This window comes from Anopheles marshallii, chromosome 3 (genome assembly GCF_943734725.1).
Source record: "Anopheles marshallii chromosome 3, idAnoMarsDA_429_01, whole genome shotgun sequence".
NCBI lineage: Eukaryota > Metazoa > Arthropoda > Insecta > Diptera > Culicidae > Anopheles > Anopheles marshallii.
Genome location: NC_071327.1, coordinates 2,792,482 through 2,819,965, shown reverse-complemented (window position 1 = coordinate 2,819,965; position 27,484 = coordinate 2,792,482). Strand labels below are relative to the sequence as shown.

Below are 27,484 nucleotides of genomic sequence, written 5' to 3'. Positions count from 1 at the left end.
CCTCTTTTCCCTGACGAGCGAGATTACCGCACGGTTTGCTCCACACGTTTCTCTCTTCCACTGCGCTTCGTAGTTTGCTACCGCCTTGTGTGTATCTGGTGTGTTGCTAGTGCCCCGACTACTATGATTGATGCTACGGTAGCCGTTACAAAAGAAAAAAAAAACAAACAAAAGCTGGCCACAAAATGTATGCGCCTACTGCTGCAACTTATATTTGATCGCTACCGTGACCGTCATTTGTCCATCTTCGGCATGCTGCTTCTTGCAAGCTTTTACTTTTTTACTTCGCACGGACACACTTGCCAGCCACTTTACATCGATCGCACTGCGCACCCTTACGGCGAACGGAACCGACTCACACGCCACACCGCACCGAAATCCGTTTGTCGCTGGTGAATATACGGCCACCAACAAAAACACCACACATCCAATCGATTGTGTACCGATAGTTGGATACGAGGAGGGTCGTCAATACATTTGCAAATCCCTCTCGCCGTCGTTCCGTTGCTCGGCACTACTTTTCTTCCCACGACCCGTACCGTGATAGCCACACACAACTCTCTCACACGTACACACCAGCACCAGCACTGAACTCTACTGTGCTGTGGGGCCGCACAGCGTTTTTCTTCGATAATTTGAAATTCGTGCACACGCGAAAAACAAAAAACCAGCACTGTGTTAACACAACCACGGGCGGAAACGATTCACACCCACTTGTGCACCGTCGTGCGTCGGTTATTTGTTTCCTGCCAGCTTTCGTCAATCTGTTTGCAGTAAACTGTCCGGTGCTTTCCTTCACTTGCACTGTGCTGGGTGTGTGAAGCACCTTTTCCCCCCAGAAGCGAACCGGACACACGGGCCACTATGAACGAAGCAACCCAGTTTGGGAGAAGAGCAAAAAAAAACACGCACACACACAATACACGACACGGGAAACTGGATAGAAAACGGGAAGTTCTAGTTCTATGAGGTGCGGTTGGATTAGCACCTTAAAAACTCCTCGGTTGCGGCGTTGTGCACGGGAAAACTCCGGAAAAGAGAAGTGGATCAAGTAGATGCAGGATTTCGTTCTTTTTTCTACTCCCTTCTGGACTCTGTGCAATCGAGAGCACACAATCACGAAAAGAAAACACTCAGCGCTCGGATGACAGCAATCTCTACCTCTGTCATTGACAATCAGTGGAGGCGGAGTGCGATACGTTTAGTTAACCGGTTCGAGATGCTCAGGACGTGACATGATGAACGGTTTAAATTTACAGTTTGAAACGGACAAGCAATCGCAATGAGGTAATTTACACGTATTTATATTACGCTATATTTATACGTTCTAGCAATATCACTATTATTCCTCTCATTAATTCGTGTCGGTATTGGCCTTACTTTTTTACCTTTCATTTTTTTAACCTTAAAAGTTTAGCGTATGGACGAAAGTGTACCATTCATCATTTGAAATATCTTCCAACAGGCATGTTGTCCAATTACGTATCGTCATTTTCTTTAAATACATTTTAATTAGTAAGAGTTCTACGTTTCGGATTCCATAACCACTTATCAGCAGGGTATTTCTTTTCCGAAAAAATCCTATTTATTGAATGATATCCGGCTTCCGGGATTCACTTTCTACTTAACCCGCTCGCAATCGAGCGCATCTTGCTGACATGGCCAGGTCACCAATCCATTTCAGCAGCCAGCCACTCTGGCTTCCACGCATTGATCCTCAATCCACTCCTTACGGTACCGTTTCCCAGTTTAGTCAAATGTACGTCCAATGTCACTTTATATGCCACTTATTTCCTTAATCTATTTTAATTTTCTAATTTTGTCGTTGATTGGATCCTATTGTTTAATGAGCTTTTTCCCGTGACCATCTACTTTGTGTTTTTGCATGTGCAGATTTAGTTCCCTGTTGCGAATGTATGACGCCGGGCAGAGCTTACATTTAAATGGTCTCTCTCCAGTATGGGCGGCCATTTCATGTCGCTTACGATCGGAAAAATGTAGAAACGTACGCGGACAGAATGAACACTCAAACGGCCGTTCGCCGGTATGAACGCGTTGGTGAATTTTCAGCTTTTCCACCACCGCAAATTTTTTCGAGCAAAGTTTACATTCAAACAGTAGATCGGTCGAGTGCAGTGATCTGCGATGGCGTTTCAACAATCCCTTATTAACGAACGAACTGCCGCAAACATCACAAGTGTGATCTTTCCGGGCACTGTGTATTTTTTGGTGAGCCTTCAATCTCGACCGTATTACGAACGTTTTGTCACACTCCGGGCACGGGAAGGAGGGTGGAGTTTCGCTGTGATCAAGCTCCACATGCATCTTTAACTTTAGCCAATTGTTGAATGTTTTATCACACTGTTTGCAAGGGTACTTCCGAGGCACAAAGCGTTTCACTCGATGCCACATCAATTTGGCAATGGTTTGGAATGGTTTGCAGCAGGCGGGACACACGTTCGTGTCCTGCTTTCGTTCTAATTCGTTTTCCCGCCGTTGTCCATTGTGCTCCTCCCGAGCATGTTCCAACAGTGCCTCTTCGTTCGTAAACGTTTCCGCGCACTTTGTGAAGCAACAGTGATACCACACAAGATGCCCAACCTTCTCCAGTCCCGTTTCTTCAACCGATCGGTGTAGTTGCAACGCTTCCATAACACGTGGATCGGATTCAACCGACTCGGCGGGCACGCTGCTAGATGGCTCCGAATCTTCTTCCCGTTCGTCACCCTCGCCGGTACGATTCGCATTGGCATCGACAATTAATCTTGACAGATGGTTCGGTGCCGATTGCATGTGACGCGCTAGACAAAATTTCTTCGAAAAGAGCATCCCGCACAGCTTGCAGACAAACAGCATCTTTATCTTGGCGCGCCGGATAGCATTGTGCATAAAAAGTCCCCGTTCGAAATCGAACACGGCGTAGCAGAACTCGCACTGATGACCAAAAACTCGCGCATGTGAACTCAGTGGCAAATAGTGCTCTGCTTTGCAATGTAACCGTAAGTCAGCAATTGTATCGAAGAATTTCGCACACCCACAGCAATATTCTCCCTGCACGGTGAGAGTGCTGTAGTTGTTGTACTCCTGTTTGGTCTTAATGAACCGATCATCCGGCATTGGTATCACTTTCGTTCGGTAAGTGCCCTTTTCCGACAACAGTTTGCCCAGCTCATCGACAACGGCTGGTAGGTCTATTTCCACAAATGCTTCCGATCCTACTATTTCGATTCCCGCCTGCTGGAATTGGTGGCTCTCCCGTTCCCGATGCCGTTTATTGTGTCGCTGATGTTGCCGCAAGCTTTCTTTGTTAAGGAAGGTTTCATCACACACCGTGCAGAAGAATAGCTGTTTAGTGGTGAAGAAGCACCAATGCTGCACCAGCTCTTTTTCGTTGGGGAACTTTGCCCAACACAATCCGCACGATCGGTCGGAAACGGCATTGCCATCCATCGGATGACTTGTTTTTCTGTGCTCTACCAAAAGTGAACTCGAAAAGCAGGTATAAGAACAACCGCAACATCTAAATCCCCGAAGCCGAACGTACTTGAATGTGTCGAAAACATGCAGAGCAGCTATTTGCGTATCCTGCACGTTCAGTTCCGCTTCGGTCAGTGGGCTTGATAACTTCTCGTCCGATAATATCTCCTCGAAAAGCGCTTTGTAGCGGTGCATGACTCGAGGATCCTTTGCGTTTTGCAGATCGCCGTTCATTTCGGGTTCGTCGTAGGGCTCCGCTATGTCCGTTCCAGTTTGCAAATAATATTCTCCATACTCATCATGTTCCTCCTGGATTGTTTCGATGGATACTTCATTGTTTTCTGCTTCATCACTTAAAATCGGTGACATGTTTCCAATATCTTCCCTACAACTCTGAAGATGCTTAAACAGTTGGGAACGTAGGTTAAAGAAATAGTTGCAGCGTAGGCAGACGAACATCTTGCTCAGCTTAAACTCTTGGATGTGTCGTTCGAGCTGTTGATCGGTCGCAAATTTGTAGAAACAAATTGGACAATAGTCACCGTGGTCATTAATTTCAACGCAATGCACGGTTTCCGAGTGCTGTAGCAGTTCTTTGCGCGTTTGGGCAACGAAACTGCAACCACAGCAACGTTCACCAGACACCTCAAGTACGCGGTAGTGATCGTTCAGTTCAGAACTAACGATCGTCGCAGCATTGGGCATTTTAAACTGGCGCGTTACTTTACTACGTTCTGCGTTGATCTCTTCATGTTGCCGCAGCTGTTCAGCTGATATTTCAATCACAATATCTAAATTACTGCCAGTTGTGGACTGTTGTTCATCGTCGTCTGGCTCTTCCTCCGCATGCTCCTCTTGCAGGGGATCCTCGAGATATTCGATCACATATTCACTTTCATGTTGTTCTGACCCGTCCAAATGACCATTGCAGTCGTGGTATTCTTTCTTGAACACAACTACTTCCTGGTTCTCGAAATTTATCTCGTCATTGGCATCATCAGTGTCCCTAATCTGGTCTTCCTCTTTAACCACTACATCACCATTCTCCACGTCTTGTTCATCACTCTCATAATCGTCCTGTTGTTCTATACATTTAGAGCCTCGGATTTCCTTTTGTATCGAGTATGCTGCTTGAATTTTCGCCCAGCAACCACTGCAAATGCTTTTTTGAAGATGTTTTACCTAAAAAAGACGAAAACTGCAATATATCCTCCCATGAAAACATTACACTAAAAACACCAAATCTTACCTTAATACCGGCCACATGTTCGACGATTGCGGCAATTGTTAAACAGTTACTGCTTTCTACAATCGTAGAAAGTTCAAGTAAATCCCCTTTCGGCTGCATGGAGCAGATACAGCATCTTGAGCAGCTGTTGTTGTCTGCGAGCTCTCGGGTTGATGCAGCATCTTCGTCCGCAGTGACGAGTTTTTTACGTTTAGATAAATGTCTCATTGTACGGTCTCTAGGCGTTTTCCTATATGTAAATTGAAGGAAAAGGGAAACTTTTAGTTGCACAGAAGGAAAAGATATCCTTTTTCGTGTTTGTCCCGAATTTTGTAAACAAACAAGTACGCCAAGTTGTCAGCTGAAACAGTTTCCACAAGGTGCTTACAGGTACATGCAAAATAGCAACAATTCTAAAAAAAGACAATTACATTTGAAGCCTCCAAAACAAACTGAAATCACTGAAACAATCAATAAAAAATAAAATTATTTGTAAATTAAAGCAAACCATACCAAACGCACAATTGATACGCCATACACCGAATGTAATGAAGAGAAAATGTTGTCATCCAAGCGACTCATGCAGTCCAAACTCGTTCATTATACCTCGGTGCAGTGCGTGCTGTCAAGCCGTCCGTCGTCCATTTTAATTTGAAGCTTTGCGCTAAATTTTGAACGCAACGAACGCTCCTCAATCGGCGGCAGGTAACAAATCTTGGCCACAGTTATTGTTTGGTAAACCTACCTAATTGTTCCCCATTATCTCTTTGCTTAACCTCACTGCAATGTAGAAAACAATAAGAATGGCACAGTTTAAACACCTTGCAGAGTTGAACAGCTTCATGGCTATGGATGGTGAAAATGTGAAAGGACCCGTGCCGCGGTGGCAACGCAAGCTGAACCTTTCCGCAGCCTCAGCAAGCTTCAACAGTAGTGCGCTGGCGAATACGTCCGCCCGACAAACGCTGTCGGTGTCCATGTCGGGCAATGCAAACAACACGCTCCAGCTATCGACGACGGGAAATTCGTTAAAAACGCCGCGAAAGAATGGCATTAAAACCGCGGTGGTGGCGTCATCCTCTAAGAAAACTTCGCAAACACCTAGCAAAGGAGCTAGCAACGGGCAAAGTCAACCGGGCGGAGGTGATCGCTTCATACCGAGTCGAACGACGACAGATTTTGATCTGGGCCACTACATCGTGAAACAGGGCGCAACTGGAACCGAGGAAGATGCAGAGAATGAGGATGGTTCCGCAGCGGCAGCTACAAACGTCCCCGCCAGCCCGAAACAGAGCGAACGCATGAAGAGTCTTTCGGAAGCGATGAGTGGTTGCGATATAAGCAAGCAACGGTTACTTTCCTTCCGGACGAAAGTTCCCGCCCCACCGGAAGGCCATATAAACCCGCTAAAGGCAATCTACTCCGTGAAAACGCCCATGTCCGCAAAGAGCGGTAGCCGTTACATCCCCAACGCGCCGGAACGAATACTGGATGCACCGGAAATTATGAACGATTACTACCTCAACCTGATGGACTGGAGCATGGACAATGTGATTGCTGTGGCGCTCGGCTCTTCCGTATATCTGTGGAATGCGGCCACCGGTACGATCGAGATGTTATTCGAAAACGAAGGAAACGATCACGCTTGTTCGCTGGGTTGGATCCACGAGGGTCACATTTTAGCAGTAGGCACAAGCGCCGGCACGGTGGAGCTGTGGGATTGTGAAAATATCAAGCGTCTTAGGGTTATGAATGGACACTCGGCACGGGTCGGTGTGCTGGCGTGGAATTCGTACGTGCTCTGTTCGGGCAGTCGGGACGGTATGATCATCAATCACGATGTGCGGTCACGGCAGCATAACATCGGCATGCTGCAGGGCCATACGCAGGAAGTTTGCGGGCTTAAATGGTCCCCGGATGGAAAATACCTAGCTAGCGGGGGTAATGACAACCTCGTGCACGTGTGGTCCGCAGCGAACGGAGCACCACACGCCACCGGAGAACCACTGCACGTGTTCAACGCACATCAGGCCGCCATTCGAGCGCTTGCCTGGTGTCCATGGCAACCGAATGTACTGACGAGCGGTGGTGGTACGGCTGATCGTACCATCAAGTTCTGGAACGTCGCCAATGGTCAGTTGATGAACTCGGTCGACACGAAGTCACAGGTGTGTGGGTTGCTGTTTTCGAAAACCTACAAGGAATTAATTTCGGCCCACGGTTACGTGAACAATCAACTGTCGATCTGGAAGTATCCGTCGATGACGAAGCAAGTGGATCTGATGGGACATACGGGCCGTGTGCTGCAGATAGCCATGTCACCGGACGGCAGCACCGTGATGAGTGCCGGAGCGGACGAAACACTTCGTCTTTGGAATTGCTTCCAGCCCGATCCTCTGCTGGCGAAGAAGGAAAAGTCTGGTGTTCGGGAGAAACCGAGCTTACTGAAGCAGAACATGCGATAGGGAGAGACAGACGATGGATATGTGTGTTGCGAGGGAAGGACAAAACATATCCGAAGAGTTGCTTAATTCCTGGTGAATGGAACCAAATGCCAATGGTTTCTTGCAGGTGCCGTGTAGTTTGGAAAGCAAAATGACTGAAAATTGCGTCTATTAGCATATTGGTAGATAATGTTCTGTATGATTTTAATGTGTATGTTTTATAACGATTGTACTCAACTGTAGAATATGTTTTAATATCCGTTAATAAATTTGTGATTATTTCAATAATCGTCGAGTACTCTATTTTTTATGGAAAACTAATTCAAATACCTATTGTTCCCAAATCCGAGTGCACCTCAGTGGACCTTTTCCACGTGTAATCGCATTTCTCGCTTGCGAAGAAATCCCGCATTACACACTGTGCACGTGTGGGGCTTTTCTCCGGTGTGGGCTGATCGTTCGTGGCGTTTACGGTCCGTGCCGTGTGCGTAACGCTTGGTGCAACCTTCAAACCGACAGGCAAACGGTCGCTCACCCGTATGGCATCGCTGGTGTATATCGAGTGATTCCTTCGTCCGAAACATCTTCTGACAGTGGCTACATTCGTACGCCTTAATTTCCAAGTGCACATTCCGATAGTGCCGCTGCATTAGCTGTTCATCGCGAAACATGGCCTTACAACCATCTACCGAGCATGGATAGTTTTGGGACGGCTCATGTACCCGCCGATGTTTGGTTAGTGTGGACCGTGTGACGAAATGTTTGCCACACACTTCGCACACAAACTCAGGCTTCAGGTTCAAATGTTCACGCAGCTGGTGTTCCCGCAGACCGGATGCTTTCATAAAAATGCGTCCGCACTGGCGGCACGTTTCTTTGGGCAGGGTAAGCTTGTAGGACCGATGCTTTCGAACCTTTTCCTCGCTATCAAACATTCGCCGACAAACGGGACACACGAGATGTTCCTCTATTTCTGAACCATGTTCCCATAGTTTGCTTTCGTTTTCCTTTCTCCGTCCTCCGTGGATCGCTCGAGCATGGTCTAAGAGTTCTTTCTCGCAGGTGTATTCTTCTTTGCAGCGTGTAAAGCAACAGCAAAAATAATCCATTCTACTTTCAGGAAGATCACTTGCGGTTGCCATTTCTGTAACAAGTTCTCCTTCTTTTAGAAGCGTTGTACTCTCGCGCTCATTTTCAACCACCCCATTGCACCGGTTTTTAGATGTGGACTGGAAATGCTTCAGCAGCTGGTACTTTCGAGCGAACAGCATCTGGCACCGTTTACATTGGTAAATTTGTTTCAAATTCCTTCGCTCTTCCTCGTGCAACATTTGTTCCTGACGAGATGCAAACGTTTGGCGACAAATAATGCATCGCAGTTCGTCCGGTGATGTTTCCAACATGTCCACCATATCGATGTGCCATTCAGCGGCGTGAGGTTCGAGATCCGATAGATGGACACCGCATACACAGCACCGTTCGCCGGAAACCGTGTACAAACGGTACTGGGCATAGTCTCGCGTTTCTCGGATGAACCTTGGTTCCGGAAGCGTGAGTTCCGAATTTGTACCGTAATGCTTGGCGGACGATTTTCTTTTCCGTGGATCTCGTTCACTTTGCTGGGGCAATTCTATTTCATGGTGTTGTTGTTCCTGTAACTGATGACTTTGATGCAGATGCCGCAACAGATGGCTTTGGAAGTTAAACGCTTCCTGGCACACGGTACACAGGAACACGTCGCTATACTGGTAGTATTGGATGTGCTTTTCAAGCGCTTCTGCTGTTGTAAACTTTTGGTAACAAGTGGCGCACGTGTAGCTACTGTCGGCGTAGTACTTTTGTGAATGTTTTGCCTTCGCATGTGCCATTAGGGCATCACGGTTAGATGCAATGTGTGCGCAACCGCAGCATCGTTCACCCCGAATCTCCAAGTATTCGAAATGCTCAAACTCGATCCGGATGCCGATAAGCTCGGGCGAAGGCATTATAAACTGGTGCTTGTCTTGCTGGACAACGTCGTCCTGAAGCGAGTTTATATCATCTTCGAACAGCAGTTCATCTCGTAGGATGGTTTCATCCATTGGTTGGATCGTTTTATGCAACGAAATTGGGTCTATTTCATGTTTAAATTCATCCAAATATTCGAATGCATAATCCTGTTCAGTGATATTTTCTATCTCCAAGGACCTACGAGAAAGTTTCACAATAGTAAATCAGTTTAACTGCAATTACTAACAACAATCCAATACGTACTGTAAAATCGTTGGTACTGCTTGTTCGGCGGTGCGTATCAGTTGCCGAAGGTTGGCCGCTTTCTCAACTGCTATCTTGCATACTATGCAGATATGTTTCGAACGGCCGTCTTCTAGACTAATCTATAAACACCACAAATATGCAGATTCAGTAGTTTGATTAGAGTAGACAGCAAACCTCCAAATATGAGTTTACCGTAACATCCGCGAGTTCCCCCATCATCTCGGCGATGGTTCTGGCTGAATCCTTCTCCTCGGTTTCATCCGTTAGCGAGAAGATAAACAGCGCATATTGAGACTGCGTGGATTTGCTGCAGACACGACACTGAACAACATTTTTCGCAGTTGGAACAATTGTTTCGAGACTTTCTGACGCCATTTCGTATACAGCAGAGGCTGGCTTAGAAATTATAAGCACAATAGGCATAGGAATCACAGAAATAAACAAACCGATTAGCACGGTTGTTAGAGACTGTTTACGAATGATGAGAGGGAGTACAGCTGCATTATAGTGAGCTTGATCAATCCCGCCACCGCACTGACATTTCCCAATTTCTGTTCTAATTTATTAACACGTGCGAAGCGTGTGTGCAAGTTCTTGTTGATTTTCTTGGTGATTCGTCCATAATTTGCTTGTTGCGTATGCAAATCTATCTATAATATGGCAGTGAAGAGTAAAAATCAAACACCACCGAAGAAACTGCCGGTGGCGAAGAAATCCGCACAGAAGAAAAAGGATCTGAATCCTGACGATATGCTGGATAGCGAGGAGGAAGACGACGACATGATGGAGCTAGAAGACGATGAATCCATAGCACCGGACGATAATGATTCTGACGATGACGGAAAGATGGAAATTGAGCCACCAACATCGGCGAAAAAGCCAAACCTTGGAAAGGGTAAATCACCATCCTCTAAGGAACCGAAAGGAAAAGGAGCTGACGAGAAGCAGGAAAAGGCGAAGAAATCCGCCAATGCAGGAGGACCAACGACACCGACCGGAAAAGCCAGCCGCCAGTCGGAAAAGCAAGCCGCACTCGCGCTAAAACCGAAAGAATCGCGCTCAGGACGGCTAGATCGGACAGTTTGGGTGAAGAATCTAAGAGCGAACACCACCGATGAGGATATTGTGGAATTCTTTGCTAGCGTGGGCAAAAGCACCATAGTTAAACGTGTGCGCAGCAAGGCTCTGGCGATGGTATTGCTAGAAAGTACCAATCAGATCGAGAAGGCCATCAGTCTGAACGGAAAATCACTTAACGGACATGCGGTTATCGTTGAACGCTCAAAGTTCCAAGCCATGGAAAGTGCGCTCAAGGAGAAGAAAAAGCATCGTACGAAAAAGCGGAAGTTGGAACGTCGCAAAAAGGCAAGACAGGTGGCAGAAGGGGCTGATAAAAAGGAACCTACCACCGAAGCAAACGGTAACCAGCAGAAGAAAGGCAAGAAAAACAAGCAGAAGGCAGCAGGGGTAGACAAAGCGGAACGTATTATCGTGGCAAACGATAAAGGGCTGAAAAAAGGCAAGCAGAAGGCAGCGGGGGTTGATAAAAAGGAACCTACTACCGAGACAAACGGTAAAGGGGCGAAGAAAAGCACCACAAACAAGAAGGAGGGCGGTAATAAGCCCAAGAAGTTAGGCAAAGGTAAAGATGTTGCAAAACCTACTGCGGACACTCCAACGAGTAAACCAGTTAAGTCTGCATCGGAAGCAAAAGCTGCCAAGAAGAAGGAATCAAAAGGCAAAAAAGTGACAAAATAATGAATCCGTTGGTTTAGCCGATAGACGAAATCAATAAATTACGTGTATTTTTTTGTTTTAAACTTTACGGCCCTGTATACAAGTATGTAAGTATCGCCTACTGCGTGTATGTGTCATACTATATTTACAATGATGCGTGCTGTGTATATATGTCACGTTTGTTAACTATTATACTAACTATCACACCCTTTTCCATATTTATCTGTAAATTTTTAACCCGAAATGGCTTGCGGAGCGTGTACCGAGTTGGGCATTTCACCCAATTAAACCTGTAAAAACAGCCTAGGGAAGCCCATGTTTGGAACCATGTTCATGTCCGGTTGAAAAACGCGCGGTCGATCGATGAATACGCGCCCTCGTAACACTGCCAGGCTTCGTTCCGTCACGTGAGGACACTCGCGTACCATGAGCGATTCCAGCTCCTTGCAGCAGATTGAAATCGCCCTGCAAAATATGCAAAGGCTAGTATAAGTATCGGACTACTTCCCACTAAATCGATGATACTTACAGAACTCCGCGATCAGTTATCAGGTAGCAACCGACTAGGTTGAGGTTTTTGATGAATTTCGAATGTTTGGCAATGGCCAACAGCAAATTATCCGTCACTGCGGGCACGTTGGACAGCGATAGCGTTTTCAGCATGCGACAGTTCAGCAGAAACACCGAGATGCACCGTTCATTTAGTGCGGCACAGTGTGAAATGTCCAGTTCTTGGATTTTGGTATGATGCAGCGTCAGAGCCTCCATCGCCCCAATCGTTAGCCAGTGGCAATGAGACAGCTTCAATGTGGTGAGCTGCTTACAACCGATAATGATCGGTTGCATCGAGCGAGGCGTAATGTTGAGGCATTGGCTAAGATTGATTTTGGTCAGCTTGTGGTTGTATTTTAGCAACGGGCAGAGAATGCTGTCCTGCAGCCAGTTGCATCGTGCAAGATTGATCACACGAACGTTGCGACAGTTTTCGGCCAGTACTGCGAAAGCAAGGTCGAGATGGGGCGAATTATTCCCGGACAGGTTGATCTCCCGCAGTCGGCAAAAACCATTGTCCACGAAGGTTTTGGCGAGACGGGAGCAACACCGTAGGTTAAACAGATCCTTCAACGATAGCAACGGAAACAGCTTCACGTACAGCACATCCTCCCAGACGATATCGAACAGGCTCAACCCATCGTTATCGTTTTCGCTGTCCGCCATTGAACATCCAGAGTAGGGACAGATACACGGCGCTAGGCGTTATTTGGGGGATGATTGCTGCTTTTGGGATGCTTATTTTCTTCCACTATCAACAGCATTTATAATATGCGTATCACTATCTCATGTAGCACACTTAATTGTTTCTTTTTTTTGTTTTTGCACGTAATGTTTTGATATTGTGTACCAGCGCCATATAAAAAAGTGGTTTGACGTTTAAAAAAATGCGCAGGCTATGTTAACCTTGGTCGTTCCATGTTGCCTCGGATTATGAGCAAAGGAGTTCATAATTTGTGATAAGAGTTGAATAAAATACCAAGAATAAATCATTGAACGGCATGAAATATTGATAATCCAGTTAGAGAATAGTTGTACCATTATTTTGTCGGTGCGTAATAGGAACCCGGATGAACGGAACCGGGTGATTGTGTGCGATTGACAGTTGACAGTCGAGTGGGTTTATTTCTTGATATTTTTCTTCTTTTCTCGGTCATATGACGTCTTGATCTTGTGACTGAAATTTTGTGTATTTGTTGCTGCTGAAAATTTTGTGGTCCAATCGCGCAAAAGTGAGTAAAACGGATCGATTTGCCAGTGCCGCTCCGTCCCATCTAACCAACATTTCGTTTCCGCAGGAAGGCAAAGATGAGATACACACTCGGTTACATCTTCTCGACGTCGTTCGTGTCGGTAGCGACCGTATTGATACTTTACCATGTCCTCACGGGCAAGGGCGAACGAGTCAGCGTTGGGTGGTTCCTGGAGGAGACCTCCCCGTACATGTGGGCAACACTGGGAATCGGGTTCGCCGTGGCACTATCCGTCGTTGGTGCGGCCATGGGTATTCACACAACCGGTGTGAGTATCGTCGGTGGTGGTGTGAAGGCTCCGCGCATCAAGACGAAGAATTTGATCTCGGTTATCTTCTGCGAGGCGGTCGCCATCTACGGTCTGATCACAGCCATCGTACTGTCCGGTATGCTGGACAGCTTCAAGTGGTCCGTAGTGGCGGGCAATGAGAACATTCGCAACAACAACTGGATGTCCGGTTATGTAATGTTCGGTGCTGGAATGGCCGTCGGGTTGGTGAATCTGTTCTGCGGTATTGCTGTCGGAATCGTAGGATCTGGTGCGGCCTTGGCCGATGCTGCTAACTCGGCCCTGTTCGTAAAGATCCTGATCGTCGAAATCTTCGGTTCCGCCATCGGTCTGTTCGGTTTGATCGTCGGTATTTACATGACCTCAAAGGTGAAGATGGGTGACAAGGAGTAAGCAGCAAATAATGGGGAAGGCAAACCGACGACACCATATGTCAACCAGAAAGCACAATTGCCAACCATTTCCCCGAAGAAAACGAGTATATGATGTCCTACAGAAATGGTACGTGGTTATTTTCTTGGGTGAGATCATTATATCATTACCTTTTCTTACTGATTTCAGAATTCCAAAAGTATTCTACAATTCAGCCACCCAATATCGGCCGCAGTAAAAAGGCGTAAAAAGGACCTGTCATGGATGATTGTGTTTAAGATTATTGTTATTTAATTTGCTAGAACCAATCCTCGACGATCACCGTCACGAGGACAGTACTGTTTGTTTGGCCATTCCAAGTATGTAAAGTATGGGCACCGTTTTAAGATCAGAGCTTCCCTAGCCCGCGATGCGTCATCCCACGAACGGACCTGTCCGACAATTCCATCAATTCTTCATCACGTCCTGCCGTATGCCGTTGCATGCTGCGGGGGAAATTTGAAACGCGGGAACTTGGGAAGCAAATGCGTTCAACATCCGCAATGTTGTATTTCCAGTCGCTGTGTATATTGATAAAACGCCCGTTTGCGATGGTATACTTTATTTTGTTTCGTTATGCATTACTTATTTTTCTCCTACTCTTCTGTCCGATAGGATTCATTGTGTATAGACAAGAACGGAAATGTACTTGATGTATGTAACATTACTCACTCCAATTCCTTCCTCCCATAGCTTAATTGTGAGGCTCGATCAAAGAATGTGCGATGTATCGAACGCAATGAGTATATAATAAACTTCTCTCCCAAACCAAACATTTAGGGGTTTTGCTGTAGTCACTAATCTGTACATGAAGTACATATAAAACATAAAAAGAGTTCTTCTTCACAAGAATAATTAAATCAGTAATTCGACAAAGTTATATAGCTACAGATAACTTCGGGTTTGAGGGCGTTATCCATTCTGGTACTTGGATGTTAGGTCTAATATGCTGAAATTTTTGGATCGAACCTCATCTGGATTATTCTCCTGAAAAATCAGCGCTATATTTCATCGATCGATCGCTTTTTTATTACTTTCAAAATATTCCTATAATTTCTGAGTGAGTCCATTGATATGCTCTTCAAGGGGTTCTATAGTACTTCTAAGCAGCGCACTATCTGTTTAACGGTGTTGTTGGTGTGCTGTCTTGATGAAGTATTCAGTTCTTTGAGAAGGTTTAATATGCTTTTTTAAAGTTGTTTTCCATTTTATGTAGCCTTTATGTTGCTATATGCTAAAACCGATGCAAACTTGGAAAAACTAGTATTTTTTTAATAACTCATGGAAGCATCAATCGGCATTGTCCCTAAATCGTAAAGAGTTATTCCGATGTAAAATCTTTGTTTGTGGGAACTGAATCTTATGAATCATTCAAGGAAAAAGAGTGTTTTTATTGCTTATTACGACTCATCGCAATTGGTATCACCCAATCGCCCAATAATCTTCAACGACGAACATTCATCAACCGCCAAAACTTGTTATTGTTATTCCATTCTGGTGTCAAAAAGGCCTTTTGCACCAGCTCGGCTCGGTTGAAAAGATCTCGGACACTCAAGCTGTCAGCCGAGGCATTCTCGTTCCGAACGTCAAGGTGTGCGGATGTGAAAAGAAGTTACTGCGACTAGTGCAATCGAAAACTATTGAATTGAAAATAAACTCATAATTGGAACTACTGAAAAGCGAAAATACTGATAATTGGCTATATTGCTTGCTGTGCAAAAAAGCGTACATTGGAGCTATCGTACAATTTCGTTCACATCTGTCGAGCACAACATAACTTTCTGGTGTGTGTGTGTATGTGGAAAAGAAATTGAGTTGAGTGTGTGTATGCGTATATCGGTTGAATTCAAGTGAAAGAGGGGCTTTATTATTGTTTTCACCGTAATTGTTCGACCGGCGCGATCCGCGGACCCGTTTATTGTTTCCGTTTTTGTTCTACTTCTACGCGGTACAAGCAGACACCCCCCAAAGAACGCGTTCTGAGTTGGGTTACATCACCGCGTACTTCGCGGCACGGCGGCGTGCATTTTCGCCACAAGGCGGCCGACAACGTGGGCCACTGGAATAGGGCAAATAGGACCCGGGAAATAGCGGCGGTGATAATTGGCACATCCTTATCAGCGTAAGTGAAAGCATTACAAAGGAAACACAAATGGTTGGATTCGTTTCGTCACGAGAGTAAGGAAAGCAGAATTTGTGTCCGCGTGTGTGTGTATGTGCGTGAACCGTCCATAGAAACGAGTGGTTGTGTGCGTGTGTGAAGTTTTCTGTGAAGAGAGAAAAAAAAACACTGAAAAACTTTGTGGAGATACATTTTTCTTATATCTTGCCTCTCCGTGTAAAGATAAAGAATAAGTGGCCTTTGGAGGCAAATCTTCGCACCACACGTTATTGCCGATAAATTATGTCACAGCGTGACAGGGAATCCTTCATTCACTTATTCGCCGGAGGGTAAGTAAACTGTACCTCGCTGTGCGCTCGCACTATTAAAAGTCTAGATTGATTTGCATTACAGATAAAACACAAAATTCCCCGTGCTCTCGAGTTCACTGAGTGATATGCAATTAGTGTGATATGCAAATGGAAAGTGCATTCCTTGCAGCTAGTCACGGGGAGTAGGGTTTTTTCTTAGACACACATTTCCCCTCGATACGATGGTATGCGTGAGGACTCTTTTCTGCCTTCCCTTCAGCAATGGGCTGTGGTGTTTGCCTACTTTGTTGGGGAGGCTGGTGCGTACGATACAAACGACACGTACGCACCATCAACTTCGAGCGTAGGCTTCGGTTCAACACACCAGCAACGAAGGGCCGCTGGACAGGTTTTTTGTGGGCTCAAAATTGGGCCGGTTTCGAATATTATTTGCGACGCAATAGTAGCCCACCGGGTGCTAAAAAGGGAGCATGCACAGAGGGCTTTTGCAATTCCAGCAGGTTTAATGTTTTATCTTGTTTACTCACAAGCGTCGTACATACACACCGGCGATGGATTGTAGCGATATTGTTTCATTTGGTAGCACTACCCTATTACAAGGGTGATTATTTTTAGCTTAGAAAACCGGTGCCTGATGCATTCCCCATGCATTTGCAATCAACGTTGGCTGGAATATTCGCTTGTTAGTCAGGAAACGAGACACTTCCCCCGGCTTGCTGAGACTGTGACGCTGACATGCCATTTCGAGGTATGGAGAAGAATGAGATGGCGATATAGAACCCCGGGCATGCATGAGTAAGATAGATATACGCAGGAGTTGCAATTATTTGAGTCGCAATTCCATGCATGACCTTGAACCTGATACGTAGAACATCGGTGGAGAGCGTTCTAAACTTCCGAAAACTGCATCTCCATCGAATCGGGTTGTGTCGCATTTGTGTTACACAATCTACCCATCGATCACACATACACGGTGTAGATATATGGATGCAATGGGAATCGAGCAAAAAAAATCGAAATGCGCTGTTTGTTTGATACATTTGAAGGTTGGTGATGTAATGGAAGGTTATTCTATATCGGGTTTTGGAAATCGTGGTCATTGGGTCATGAGTTCGCGTTATTTCCTAATGCGTTATATCAGCTTATCAGGCGTTAGGGTAGGATCTTGTAGCATTTAAAATTGGACAAAGTTGTACAAGGGTTTTAAGTCATTAAGACATGAGTTTGGTTGGTTGATATCATGACAGAAGCAAAAATCCCATTCTTCTACTTACATCTGCTTTTATCGCATGATTGACGTTTTTTGTTGCAGGAGGATCTTCGGGAATTGGAGCTTATCTTGTGATTGCTTATCATAGCTTTGATTAATTGCAGTCTTGATGGGGCGAAGACAGAGATATTGAATCATTTGTGAAACGAAATCCTTGTTCCTTGTTCCAATTCTGTAGAATTTCTCGTCCAATGCCATGTTAGATCTATGTTGCTATTAGGACACTCACTCGCTAGCCCTCGGACTGGCAGTTGAGGACAGTCGCGTGCAAGTCTCCGACGGCTCTCGTGAATACCACACATCTCGAGACACGTTGTGATTAGTAATTCTGGTCGCGACCTACCTCGCGAGTGTGTACACTCTGGCTAGAAATATTCATATTACAAAATTTGTTCCCTCCGCGCGCGTGAGATGGCGGTGAGAACGTGATTTTAACTGCATCGGCAACCCGACGCCATGTTTTATCGACGATCGTCGTTATGTGTGGAATGGCGCGGTATGCGTGAACGCACAATTGGTTCCACCACTACAACCGCAAGCTGTAACCGCTGCTGATGACCGCGAGCAAGTTACGGGCAATTGTGGATACTGCCGAGCTAAAAATAGCCGTGCTGTTGACCATAGAGAGCCCCCACTTCCTCCCTTTACAAAAGGGCCCCTGTCTAGCGCCAGAGCTCGAACAGAAGTTCCATTTGGAGGGCCTTGTTTCTCTGTTCGCCAAGACCGCAGAGGAACACATTCAAGTTGTTTATCGCGTTGATCATCAATTCACTTTCATTGCGACGGATTTTTGGGTTGCGCAAAGTGAGCGATGCGAGGATCGTCTTGTAACGAATCACACTACCTAGTCCCCTTGGTACAGCTCGATCACCTTGCATAGAAAAGTTGCATACGGAAATGAATGCAAACCATTGGATGTTGCAAAGTAAGCTCACAAAGCGGCGCAGGCAGAACAGGTCTTCCACCAGGTCTTCAAACTCGCGTGTACTCGAGAGATAGTCCGCCAGTGTGCCCAAATGTCGCAACTTGCAGCGCATAACTATCTGCTGAACCACCGTAAACCGGTTCAAAAATCACGTTTCCGCGCGGCTTCGGGGAATTGTGTGCGGCCGGAACCTCAAAAAGAAAAACATGTTTCGTTCGTTGTAGCTCCTAAAATTGAGATAGTGCGCGCAATGGGCTGGCGGCACTAAAGTATAGAACGTTGATAAAGGGCGCGTACACACACACGCACATAGCCGAGATTCATTCAAAGCGGCCCGATTGGACAAACAAAGTAAATGACTCCGAAATAAATAAATAGCCGATAGGTTCTGACCTAACGGCGGGATCTGTCCTGAATGACGTCCGTCCGACAGACGATTCGACGTGTTCCAAAAATACACCACGGTAGAACGGTAGGATCGCCTGATCGTTCATGGAACGTGTCCGCAGAGCCGGGGCCGAGATTAAACCAACCAGGCTGGAGTGATTTTGTTCTGAAAATAATTGTTTACCATATTTGCGCACCCGTCGTGCACTGTATGGCGATAAATCCTGCAGCCGGGATTGGTTCGAATGATGATTATGTTTCAAAAAAAAAAAAAAGGCCAAACCATAACGACATTCTGATTCGTCGAATTGGACGATGAAGCAGCACTTCTTGAGTATCATCGCAGATCCAGCCTCCTTGCGGGCAGATTGGTGTGGCCCCTATCTCAAGACAGAAAAAGCTCTGTTGGTATTCTGGCAGAAGGCTCGCGTTGGAAGAAAGTGGCGGCTTGTAGAGGAAAAGATTTGATGAAGCACATCGCGCAGTCCGATCCAAGTTTCCTGTACAGGTCAACCGACCCTCGGATTGATAAGAAAACCGACCACCACCATTCTACCTCATTTCTTTAGTCTTAACGCAGCGAAATTTCCAGTATGAACTGGACCAATGGTTCGAATGGGGGGGGATTTTAACAGATTACCCCTGTGGTACAGGGCCCCGTTAAGTCGTGCGAGTCACAAATAGGGTGGGCACTTGTTGCAAGTTTTAGAGCTCCCAGTTTGAAGTCGATGGATGAAGCAATTCTGCCAGCGGTTCGATGCGTGTCCTTCTATTTGCGATCATACTTATGATTTATTTGATTCTTTTTTGCTACAATTAATACATCTTCGGAAATGCAATTCTATTACCACCTGTGGGCGACTGCGAAAAGGTACAAAAAAAACAGTATGCGACATATCCCGTCAAGACATTAATTGTCTGACGGAGTATTGATTGAGCTCATAATCGATCGTATGCTAATTCGCTCGCAATCGTCGGCGATAGATCCACGACCCATCTCGTGTGTGTGTGTGCGCGCTGACGAGACATCCGGCGCCAACCTTCATCCGGAGGCTGGAAACGTGGAACTCCATCACTCCCGGAAGAGGGTGCATCTCAACTACGCCATTCGCGTGCGCACTTGTTTGAAGTAACAGGTCAACGACAATTATCTTCTCAGCACAACAAACTTTACTACTGTACGTGTCAATCAGACACAATGCACAATGCTCTGCTAGAAGTTACTGTGTAAGCTGCTAATTTGTTCATAAGAGCAGCGAACTTTTCCACCGTGTGCACCCATTGCTTACATTTCCATTTATTAGCTTCATCTGAAGCAGCGAAATCGCGGAAAGGAAATTAGTTAAATCCGGAATTTGAAGCTCACGATGCTGGTAAATTTTCGACGACGTCTGGTGGCCACATTGAGTGACTGCGAGAGAAGTGTGTATTTATAGACATCTGGCACCATTTTTGGGATGGTTTGGGCCTATGTGATTGGTATCAGTAAATTGAACGATAATCAGTGAATCAATAATGTACGCTGATGATCAATATTGGTTCGTCCCCAAAAGTAGACAGTCGTTTTACGTTTGGTGAGGGCTCGGTGGTCCAAATGTTATGTAAGAAATGTGCGATGTGACGACGTTGAATTTCGAACCTAATTGTAGAAAATTGTATTGATCAAACGGTAAGGTGGAGCTCATTTGTTACGCTTTTAGGGGACAGGTTCCGTGACCCAGACCAATTACGGTGGGATATGAATAATTCCCGACTTGATATGCGACCTTCACGAACTTTCGAACTATCGTTGATGCTCTTTTATTTGATCAATAGTTGTGCTGTTTGCTTGCAAAGGTTTTTTGGTGGTAAAGCATTCACTAGGGATGATTGCAATAAAGAAATAAAGACATGAGATTTCTACTTTAGTTATCAAAGTTATTTTTCCCATGACGTCTTCTGTTTTTTTTATGATTATCATCTCAACTCTCTGTTAATGTGCGCTTTTATCAGCGTCGTGTGCACCACCGAGAACAGGCACAGGTTAAATTGTACATTGCTTAACATCTTTCGTCTAGTTACCATTGTTATTGCTCCCCACGATAAGATAAGATTAGGCCGGATCGTCGTTCCTAGCGAGCTGCGAAACTACGGGGCCATTTTCTATGATATCTTTCCTTGTTTTTTCTTTTCAATTGTGATAAGATGGCGGCGGTATGCTTGCTGCAACCTACGGGTTTTTAGTATCTTTCATGCGACACAAATGCGTTGTTGTGTGTGTTTTAACCTTTGAGCTCAACTCTCATGGAATTTGGGAACCGTGTGTGGTATGACACGGTTTGCGGGATACAAATGGTATGTCTGTAGGTTGTGTGACACACGAGGATTAAAAACGGAAGTGTTTTTGCATCTTACGTTTGATGATTCATGTAAATCAAACGTACAGACACACAGGATAATAGCAGAAAGAAGCCGATAAACACAGCTCTTGTCAGTTCTTTCTCTCCCAAGCAGACGCTTTCACGCGTGTGTGTATGTCTCAGGTTTATTGTCGCGATCAAAGGTCGATGGCGGTCGGGTTTTTTCATTGTGGCAAAAAAGAAATATAAAATAAGAAACACGCACAAGGACGCGTACTAGTCAATCCCAGTCTCTTTGCCAACTTCTGATCGCACTTTTCCTTTTGGCTGCCGATCTTCGTTTGCTCTTGCGTTCATTTAACACTTTGGCACTAGGGTGTACACGACGTCGCATGATGCACACAACACCGACACATGCACACAACACCGAGGGCGGACGGAGGTGGTGTGGTATTAAAAATATCGAAAAAGTGTTGGGTATATTTACTCACCAGGGGGGAATTGCCACTTGAAACCACCCTACCGAATATTATTGGCAGCGAGAGGCAATGCCGGGCCGGGAAGCTTGAGAAACGGGGAACATGCTAAAAATGTTAAACAAACCCGTTTCGGCTGAGAAGGGAGACTATTTTTTCACAATGGAGATCGTGTGACAGCTACTTCACACCATTTAGATCGCGTTTTTGTGTGCATCGATCACGCTTCTGTCACATGTTGATGTTTGGGGGTGATTTTTAATCACGCAGATATTAGAATATGCTTCACAGAACGCGGGATGAACCATTTTTTGAGATGTTTAGATGGAGGTGACACCCCGCTTTCAACACTATAAATGTCAGTTGTGCAATTGTTTTGCTCTCGTAGGCCTTTCGTCCTTCTCGCCCAACAGGGCAGAACTTGTTTCCTGTTGTGATCTGTTCAGCCATTCTCCCCGTGCAATACAAACAAATTGTGTTTATTATTGTGATATTTATACGCCTCATCGTTTGCTTCTGTTGTTTTGAATCGGCTGTGCCTGGTAAATGGTAAACGGAATCGTCTCAGCCACACCCACACGTACGTTTGGGTGGCATACAACAAGAGAATTTAATGTTTTGAGGATCGCCAAAATAAAAGGGAAAACATTCACGCATCGCTTCACGAGACGATGAATGATTGGGAGGGAAAAGAAAATGGAAGCGCGTCAAAAATCTGGCGCCACCACATCGACATACACGCCAAGGGGGGTGATCATGATAATTGGTGTTCTCTTATCGTATTTGCTCCTCTCGGCTCTAGAGGCCGTTATTGTTTGTATTTGAAATCTTTCTGGCCAGGTAAAGGTAGCGCAACAGTCCTTGGGGGAGGATGGTGGTGTGAAATGACCTTTTTTTGCAATAACACATACAAGAGCTGCACAAACGTTGATAGGAAGGTGACTGCTTGGTCATGTAAGCCTCTTCAATGAGCGAGAGAAAGCGAGAATACAAGTAGCGAGCTTCTTACGAAAGATGAAATAATTCATCTCATTTAATCCTAGCATGACACGGTGTAAGGTAGCGAACATCAGCGGATGATAAGAAGCTGTTTCCGACGATGCATACGAATGGAGAATTGTACGCTTATGTAAAGCAATCACACAGACTCATTATCGAAAGTGCAAAAGTGGCATCTTTTAATGAGCTTTTCCCCATGGGTGATAATCCTTGTCTAACCAGCGAATAATGGTCATCTTTTTTTATTTTTAGCCTCATGTTTTCGTTTCGAACTGATCCGGAATTAGAACTGAGCGCCGCCGAGATTTGCTGCACAGCGGTGCAATCGCTGCTAGTTGTCGATCATCATCATGATGTATACTCGGTTTGAGGACGATTGAAAGGATCACGCTCGATCGCGTTTACTGTGGATGATCGCGTGTGGTATATTAGCTGCAAAAAAGGTTGCTCAAAGGGCAGCTTAATCCGGTACATACTTTTACCCGATCTGGTTTTGCAAGCAGGAGCAGCCAACCACAAACGAGGGCTACTGCTTCAAGCTATTGACGAGTATCGAACATCAATACTGATCAGTATCAATCGATCGGATGTAGTACGGTCGAGTCTATTTACGAGCCAACTTTTTACGGTCTACGAGTTGTTGTCCGAGAAAACCCGATGGCGTGAGGATGTATGGACAAGGCTTCTTCGTCGTTGTTCGCTTTCGCGCAATGGAGAGTGAACATATTTCAACTTGATTGATTGATCGGTTGCGCAGACAGTGACGATGTAATACCGCGACAGGAGAGAAAAGCAGATCCACACCCAGAGTGTGATGCTGATAGTGACCGGCTGTCAGTTCCCTTGGGACGTAAAAGAATTAGATGATTTTTTTTTCATTTCACCACGTTTAGCTCGCGCATCACGAATGGCCTTTACCGTATGTTGATTTGCCATGGTGCTAAGGGCTGATTAGGTTTTTACACGGGGTGTGACGTGTTTCGGCAGAGAAGCTCATGATACAATCGTTTCGGAGCGTGATTAATGATGAAGCAAACACAAATAACTTTGAAAAGCGATCCGGTTTTGTCCGGGATGGATCGAACCGGATCCTGTCGCCATGCGTACACACTAGAATTAAGACGAATTACTTTGAACATGATAAGGAAAGATGTCTAAGCTACATTTGTTTATTGAAATTTTCCGTTTTTTCTCGTTTTAGTATCGCTGGTACTGCTGGCGCCGTAGTGACATGTCCGTTAGAGGTGGTGAAAACACGTCTGCAAAGTTCGTCGTCGTCGTTTATCCATGCGGCCGCCTCCACTAGACATGTGCTGGTTACCGATGGAGGGAAATTGACCGATCATCACCATCACGTACGCCACGTGTCCGCCATTAATAACGCATCGTCAGCATCCGATCGGCATCATAGTGCAGCCCGCCATCATCAGTCACGAGTATGCGCTAGCACGATCCTGACCCGACGTCGTCCTTCGGTAGGTTTTAGTAGCGCAGATTAGAACGAACCGGTTTGCATAAGAATGTACTACGCTTGAAGGATCTGTGACATCCGTGTTACATTAGGGCCCGTGGTGGAGCTGGCAGCCGCTTCAAACTGGTTTGCTGATTGCATACGGATCCAGTTTAGAAACTGTACTTTGGAAGGCAAATCTAACGGGGGCACCTCACATCCCAGATGTCGGAGCACCCTCGCCTTGTCGCTATCATTGATACAGTGTTGCATAATCTTCCGGTGTGTTGGGAAAAACAGACCGCCGTAATGCGATTGTAATGCACTCGGCGGACCGTCGAGGGCAATCAAAACCAGAGTCAACTTGTTTACTAGTCTGGTATTAATGCTGGACGTAGAACGGAGAACCTGTAAAACAATTGATGAGATAGTGGCAGTACGTAACCTTTTAACCGAGCACGAGCCACCGATCTCTCTCGCCGACCGGTTATCAAATCAGAGAGTGAAGTGGCTACGGTATAACAGGGAGGAAAATCTGGTCTGGTCCGGTTAGTACTGGCAGGGAAGCGTTCTGGTTGGGAAAAAAGGGAGGCCGCCGCCACTGTGCTGGACCTGTGGAGCCCCATGGGTCACGTAATGATGGGGCCGGTTCCGTTCTTATCGTCATGTTTTTACCACTGGCTACTTGTCCTCTTTGTGGCAGAACGCAATGAAGATTGCAGTGGAATATGGGCGCCTTGTTCTAGATAATTCCTGAGCAGTGGAAAATAACCAATCGATGAGGCCAAAATTAACCAACTCCAGTTACATGCGAATAATTTACGCATACAGTCGTATTAGTTGTTTACGGCATGCGGCATTTTTATCTTGACTCGTTAAGCAAATATTTGGACCAACGTAGTTTATTATCAGTGGATCTTTTATATAACAAAGTGTCTCGACATTTTCTTATTACCGTTTCAGATACTGGCCATTCCGCAATGTGGTTTGTCTACCTCGGTACAATCGATTAGCATCTGGCAATGTCTGAAGCATATCGTCCAAACCGAAGGATCACGAGCCCTGTTCAAGGGTCTCGGACCCAACATCGTCGGGGTGGCTCCTTCTCGGGCTATCTACTTCTGCGCATATTCTAAGACAAAGAATACGCTAAATACTGTTGGGTATGTTTGCTGTTCGGGCTCGCCTAGCAAACATAGTTGGAGGTTTTTTTTTAATGAAATGTTTCTCCCATATTCCCTTTTCCATACCTACCATAATAGAATTATTCCAGCCAATTCTCCTTTGGTGCACATTCTGAGCGCATCTTGCGCTGGGTTCGTTTCGTCCACGGCTACCAACCCGATATGGTTCATCAAGACACGAATGCAGCTGGACAGCAATGCCAACGGTCGGATGACGGTGGGTGAGTGCGTACGGCGCATTTACGAATCGCAGGGTGTCCGTGGGTTCTACAAGGGCATCACGGCCAGCTACGTCGGCATCTCGGAGACGGTGATCCACTTCGTCATCTACGAGGCTCTGAAAAAGAAACTGGTATGTATCGAAGCGGCCAAACCGGCAGCTCCCTAATCGCATCAAATGCCACTTCTCTTTCCACTTCAGTCCTCCGGTGTGCTTTGTGCCGTTCACATTGTCCGCTCGCTCATCCTGTGGCGTCGTCGTCCATCATCGTATATGTGTGTTGTTCATGTCATTGTTTGCGAGGTTTCATGATGATGCATGCTTCCTTAACGCTAGCGCTCCTAGCGCAAGAGTGATCTCTAATAGTTCCAAATGGCATCTCGCAAGAAAGAGAGAAAGATAAAATATGGAAAACGAGCAAGCCATACCGAGTGCAAATGCATGTGCAAAAAGCCCGCCCCACACCCACAGCGCTCAGGGTCGAGAATGGAAGAAGAATAAATGGTGGCGATGGATATCCGACGGGTTAGAATGTCCGTATTCTGCGAGAAGCGCAAGAGATCCCCGGTAAATTGTAATCAGCGGCAAAACATTTCCTCCTATACACACTCAGTCATAGTTTTGTAGGTCGAACGCTTTTCATACGTACGTGAAGCAGCGGAGACCCACACCCAAACAGACAAGAGTCAGAGAGAAAGGGAGAGAAAAGGGAGAGATTGAAAGATGGGGAAAAACTGAGAGATAGAGGAAAAGCAGCGAAGAACATCGCCTCCTGCGCGTGCTCTGGCTTCCTCTCCAGACTTGTGTCCAAACCCCTTGGGCCAAGGTATCGTTGAGTTATGGGTGTAGCGTCCAGTTCCTAGTCGCGTTGGGTACCGTCAGATGGTTAAAGAAAATACGATCGTGGAGGTTAAAACCAATTGGAAAAATGGAAAATGCTTCAATTGCAATGAGATCATTAGTTTTTAGCAGTTAAAATTATAAGACGTTATCGAAATTTACGCCTATTGCTCAGAAGAATATAAATCGAATTTCCTTTGGTTTTCTGATGGTTCCTCGCTAAGTACTGCTGTCGTCTACACCCAAACAGCAAACCAAATTCAAACCAAATCATCATCCACCCTCTTTGCCACGTAAAGGGCGCACGTAATCGTTTCGTACCATTTCAGAACCGCCTCTCATCATCACGCTCGATAAGCGCCTGTGTCAGTCTGAATGTTATAACCCGCGTGTAGCTCGTGTTGAGACGCAATCTCAGACGCGATAGAACAAGAAACAAGTTACTCTTAACAATTACTTTATTAATTCCTACTCATTAAGCGAATGCCTACACAACTCTCTTGCTCATACTCATAACGTTACCATCTTCTGGGCTGGGGCGTTGATCATCTCGTTCGAAACTGTTGTCCTCTGTACATCGTACTACACCCACCCAAAAAATAATACAGACACGTTACATACACGTACACTCACATACCAAAACAGAACGAGAGGAGCATTGACCGTTGGGAAGTGCTCATCTTTAGCGGGCAAGAGTTTCGAAGGTGACGTTCGCCCCTGGTAGCTAAACGGCAACATAACGTTGCCGCAGAAGAAATTTGGTTTCGGGACTACAGAACGTAGAATTGGACTAATCTTCGTACTTTTCTTCCTTGTTTCGCTACCGATATAGCTCGAGCTGCGTCAGTCATCTCCGGCTGCTAAAGCCCTTGCGGGCGGCGACTCTTCTGCTGGACGCGAGGGTGGTAAAACGTCACGCGACTTCCTGGAATTTATGGCGGCCGGTGCTACGTCCAAGACGATTGCATCGGTGGTGGCATACCCACACGAAGTCGCCCGCACTCGGCTCCGGGAGGAGGGCAACAAGTACCGTAACTTTTGGCAGACGCTGCTGACCGTGTGGAAGGAGGAAGGCAAAGCCGGCCTCTACCGGTAAGTAACTACAGCACCGTTGCACTACATTGTATACATTAACGTTAACGTATGTTTTCGTATGGGTTTGTTCTATTTATCTATCTATCCAGTGGTCTTGGTACACAGCTGGTACGACAGATCCCCAACACAGCGATCATGATGGCCACGTACGAGGCTGTCGTGTACGTGTTGACAAACCCGGCCAGTGCCAGTCTGCTGCCAACCGGCGCGGGCAACTGA

At 45.9% G+C, this 27,484-nt stretch overlaps 7 protein-coding genes across 7 annotated transcripts; 4 read left to right on the top strand and 3 right to left on the bottom strand.

Annotated features, from left to right (window-relative positions):
• Window positions 1–1,836: 1,836 nt before the first annotated feature.
• Window positions 1,837–4,933, bottom strand: LOC128716174 (zinc finger protein 850-like). The gene is made up of 2 exons (XM_053811094.1): window positions 4,727–4,933; window positions 1,837–4,659 (listed from the first exon to the last, which is right to left on the bottom strand). Exons 1-2 carry the CDS (start codon window positions 4,931–4,933, stop codon window positions 1,837–1,839), a joined length of 3,030 nt encoding a protein of 1,009 aa, XP_053667069.1.
• Window positions 4,934–5,508: 575 nt separating this feature from the next.
• On the top strand, window positions 5,509–7,170 carry LOC128715903 (cell division cycle protein 20 homolog). Its single transcript, XM_053810820.1, has one exon. It carries the CDS (start codon window positions 5,509–5,511, stop codon window positions 7,168–7,170), a length of 1,662 nt encoding a protein of 553 aa, XP_053666795.1.
• A 335-nt stretch (window positions 7,171–7,505) lies between these two features.
• On the bottom strand, window positions 7,506–9,780 carry LOC128715900 (zinc finger protein 3-like). Its single transcript, XM_053810818.1, has 3 exons — window positions 9,598–9,780; window positions 9,403–9,524; window positions 7,506–9,336 (listed from the first exon to the last, which is right to left on the bottom strand). Exons 1-3 carry the CDS (start codon window positions 9,778–9,780, stop codon window positions 7,506–7,508), a joined length of 2,136 nt encoding a protein of 711 aa, XP_053666793.1.
• A 282-nt stretch (window positions 9,781–10,062) lies between these two features.
• Window positions 10,063–11,163, top strand: LOC128716169 (nucleolin-like). The gene has a single exon (XM_053811090.1). It carries the CDS (start codon window positions 10,063–10,065, stop codon window positions 11,161–11,163), a length of 1,101 nt encoding a protein of 366 aa, XP_053667065.1.
• A 263-nt stretch (window positions 11,164–11,426) lies between these two features.
• On the bottom strand, window positions 11,427–12,360 carry LOC128713984 (F-box/LRR-repeat protein 15). Its single transcript, XM_053808859.1, has 2 exons — window positions 11,672–12,360; window positions 11,427–11,607 (listed from the first exon to the last, which is right to left on the bottom strand). The coding sequence occupies exons 1-2, from the start codon at window positions 12,358–12,360 to the stop codon at window positions 11,427–11,429; spliced, it is 870 nt and encodes a 289-aa protein (XP_053664834.1).
• A 638-nt stretch (window positions 12,361–12,998) lies between these two features.
• LOC128711287 (V-type proton ATPase 21 kDa proteolipid subunit c'') lies at window positions 12,999–13,642 on the top strand. The gene has a single exon (XM_053806154.1). The coding sequence runs from the start codon at window positions 13,003–13,005 to the stop codon at window positions 13,627–13,629; it is 627 nt and encodes a 208-aa protein (XP_053662129.1). The 5' UTR covers window positions 12,999–13,002; the 3' UTR covers window positions 13,630–13,642.
• Window positions 13,643–16,051: 2,409 nt separating this feature from the next.
• Window positions 16,052–27,484, top strand: LOC128711948 (mitochondrial carrier protein Rim2). The gene is made up of 6 exons (XM_053806839.1): window positions 16,052–16,098; window positions 23,678–23,951; window positions 24,890–25,089; window positions 25,189–25,462; window positions 27,003–27,262; window positions 27,355–27,484. The coding sequence occupies exons 1-6, from the start codon at window positions 16,052–16,054 to the stop codon at window positions 27,482–27,484; spliced, it is 1,185 nt and encodes a 394-aa protein (XP_053662814.1).

Coding starts and splice junctions, on each gene's coding strand:
- LOC128716174 (XM_053811094.1), bottom strand. CDS start 4,933: ATGAGACATTTATCTAAACGTAAAAAACTCGTCACTGCGGACGAAGAT. Junction 4,660..4,726: donor AACATGTGGCCGGTATTAAG/GTAAGATTTGGT, acceptor CGTCTTTTTTAG/GTAAAACATCTTCAAAAAAG.
- LOC128715903 (XM_053810820.1), top strand. CDS start 5,509: ATGGCACAGTTTAAACACCTTGCAGAGTTGAACAGCTTCATGGCTATG.
- LOC128715900 (XM_053810818.1), bottom strand. CDS start 9,780: ATGGCGTCAGAAAGTCTCGAAACAATTGTTCCAACTGCGAAAAATGTT. Junction 9,525..9,597: donor GGGAACTCGCGGATGTTACG/GTAAACTCATAT, acceptor TGGTGTTTATAG/ATTAGTCTAGAAGACGGCCG. Junction 9,337..9,402: donor GCAGTACCAACGATTTTACA/GTACGTATTGGA, acceptor ACTTTCTCGTAG/GTCCTTGGAGATAGAAAATA.
- LOC128716169 (XM_053811090.1), top strand. CDS start 10,063: ATGGCAGTGAAGAGTAAAAATCAAACACCACCGAAGAAACTGCCGGTG.
- LOC128713984 (XM_053808859.1), bottom strand. CDS start 12,360: ATGGCGGACAGCGAAAACGATAACGATGGGTTGAGCCTGTTCGATATC. Junction 11,608..11,671: donor ATAACTGATCGCGGAGTTCT/GTAAGTATCATC, acceptor CATATTTTGCAG/GGCGATTTCAATCTGCTGCA.
- LOC128711287 (XM_053806154.1), top strand. CDS start 13,003: ATGAGATACACACTCGGTTACATCTTCTCGACGTCGTTCGTGTCGGTA.
- LOC128711948 (XM_053806839.1), top strand. CDS start 16,052: ATGTCACAGCGTGACAGGGAATCCTTCATTCACTTATTCGCCGGAGG. Junction 23,952..24,889: donor TGACCCGACGTCGTCCTTCG/GTAGGTTTTAGT, acceptor TTACCGTTTCAG/ATACTGGCCATTCCGCAATG. Junction 27,263..27,354: donor GGCAAAGCCGGCCTCTACCG/GTAAGTAACTAC, acceptor CTATCTATCCAG/TGGTCTTGGTACACAGCTGG.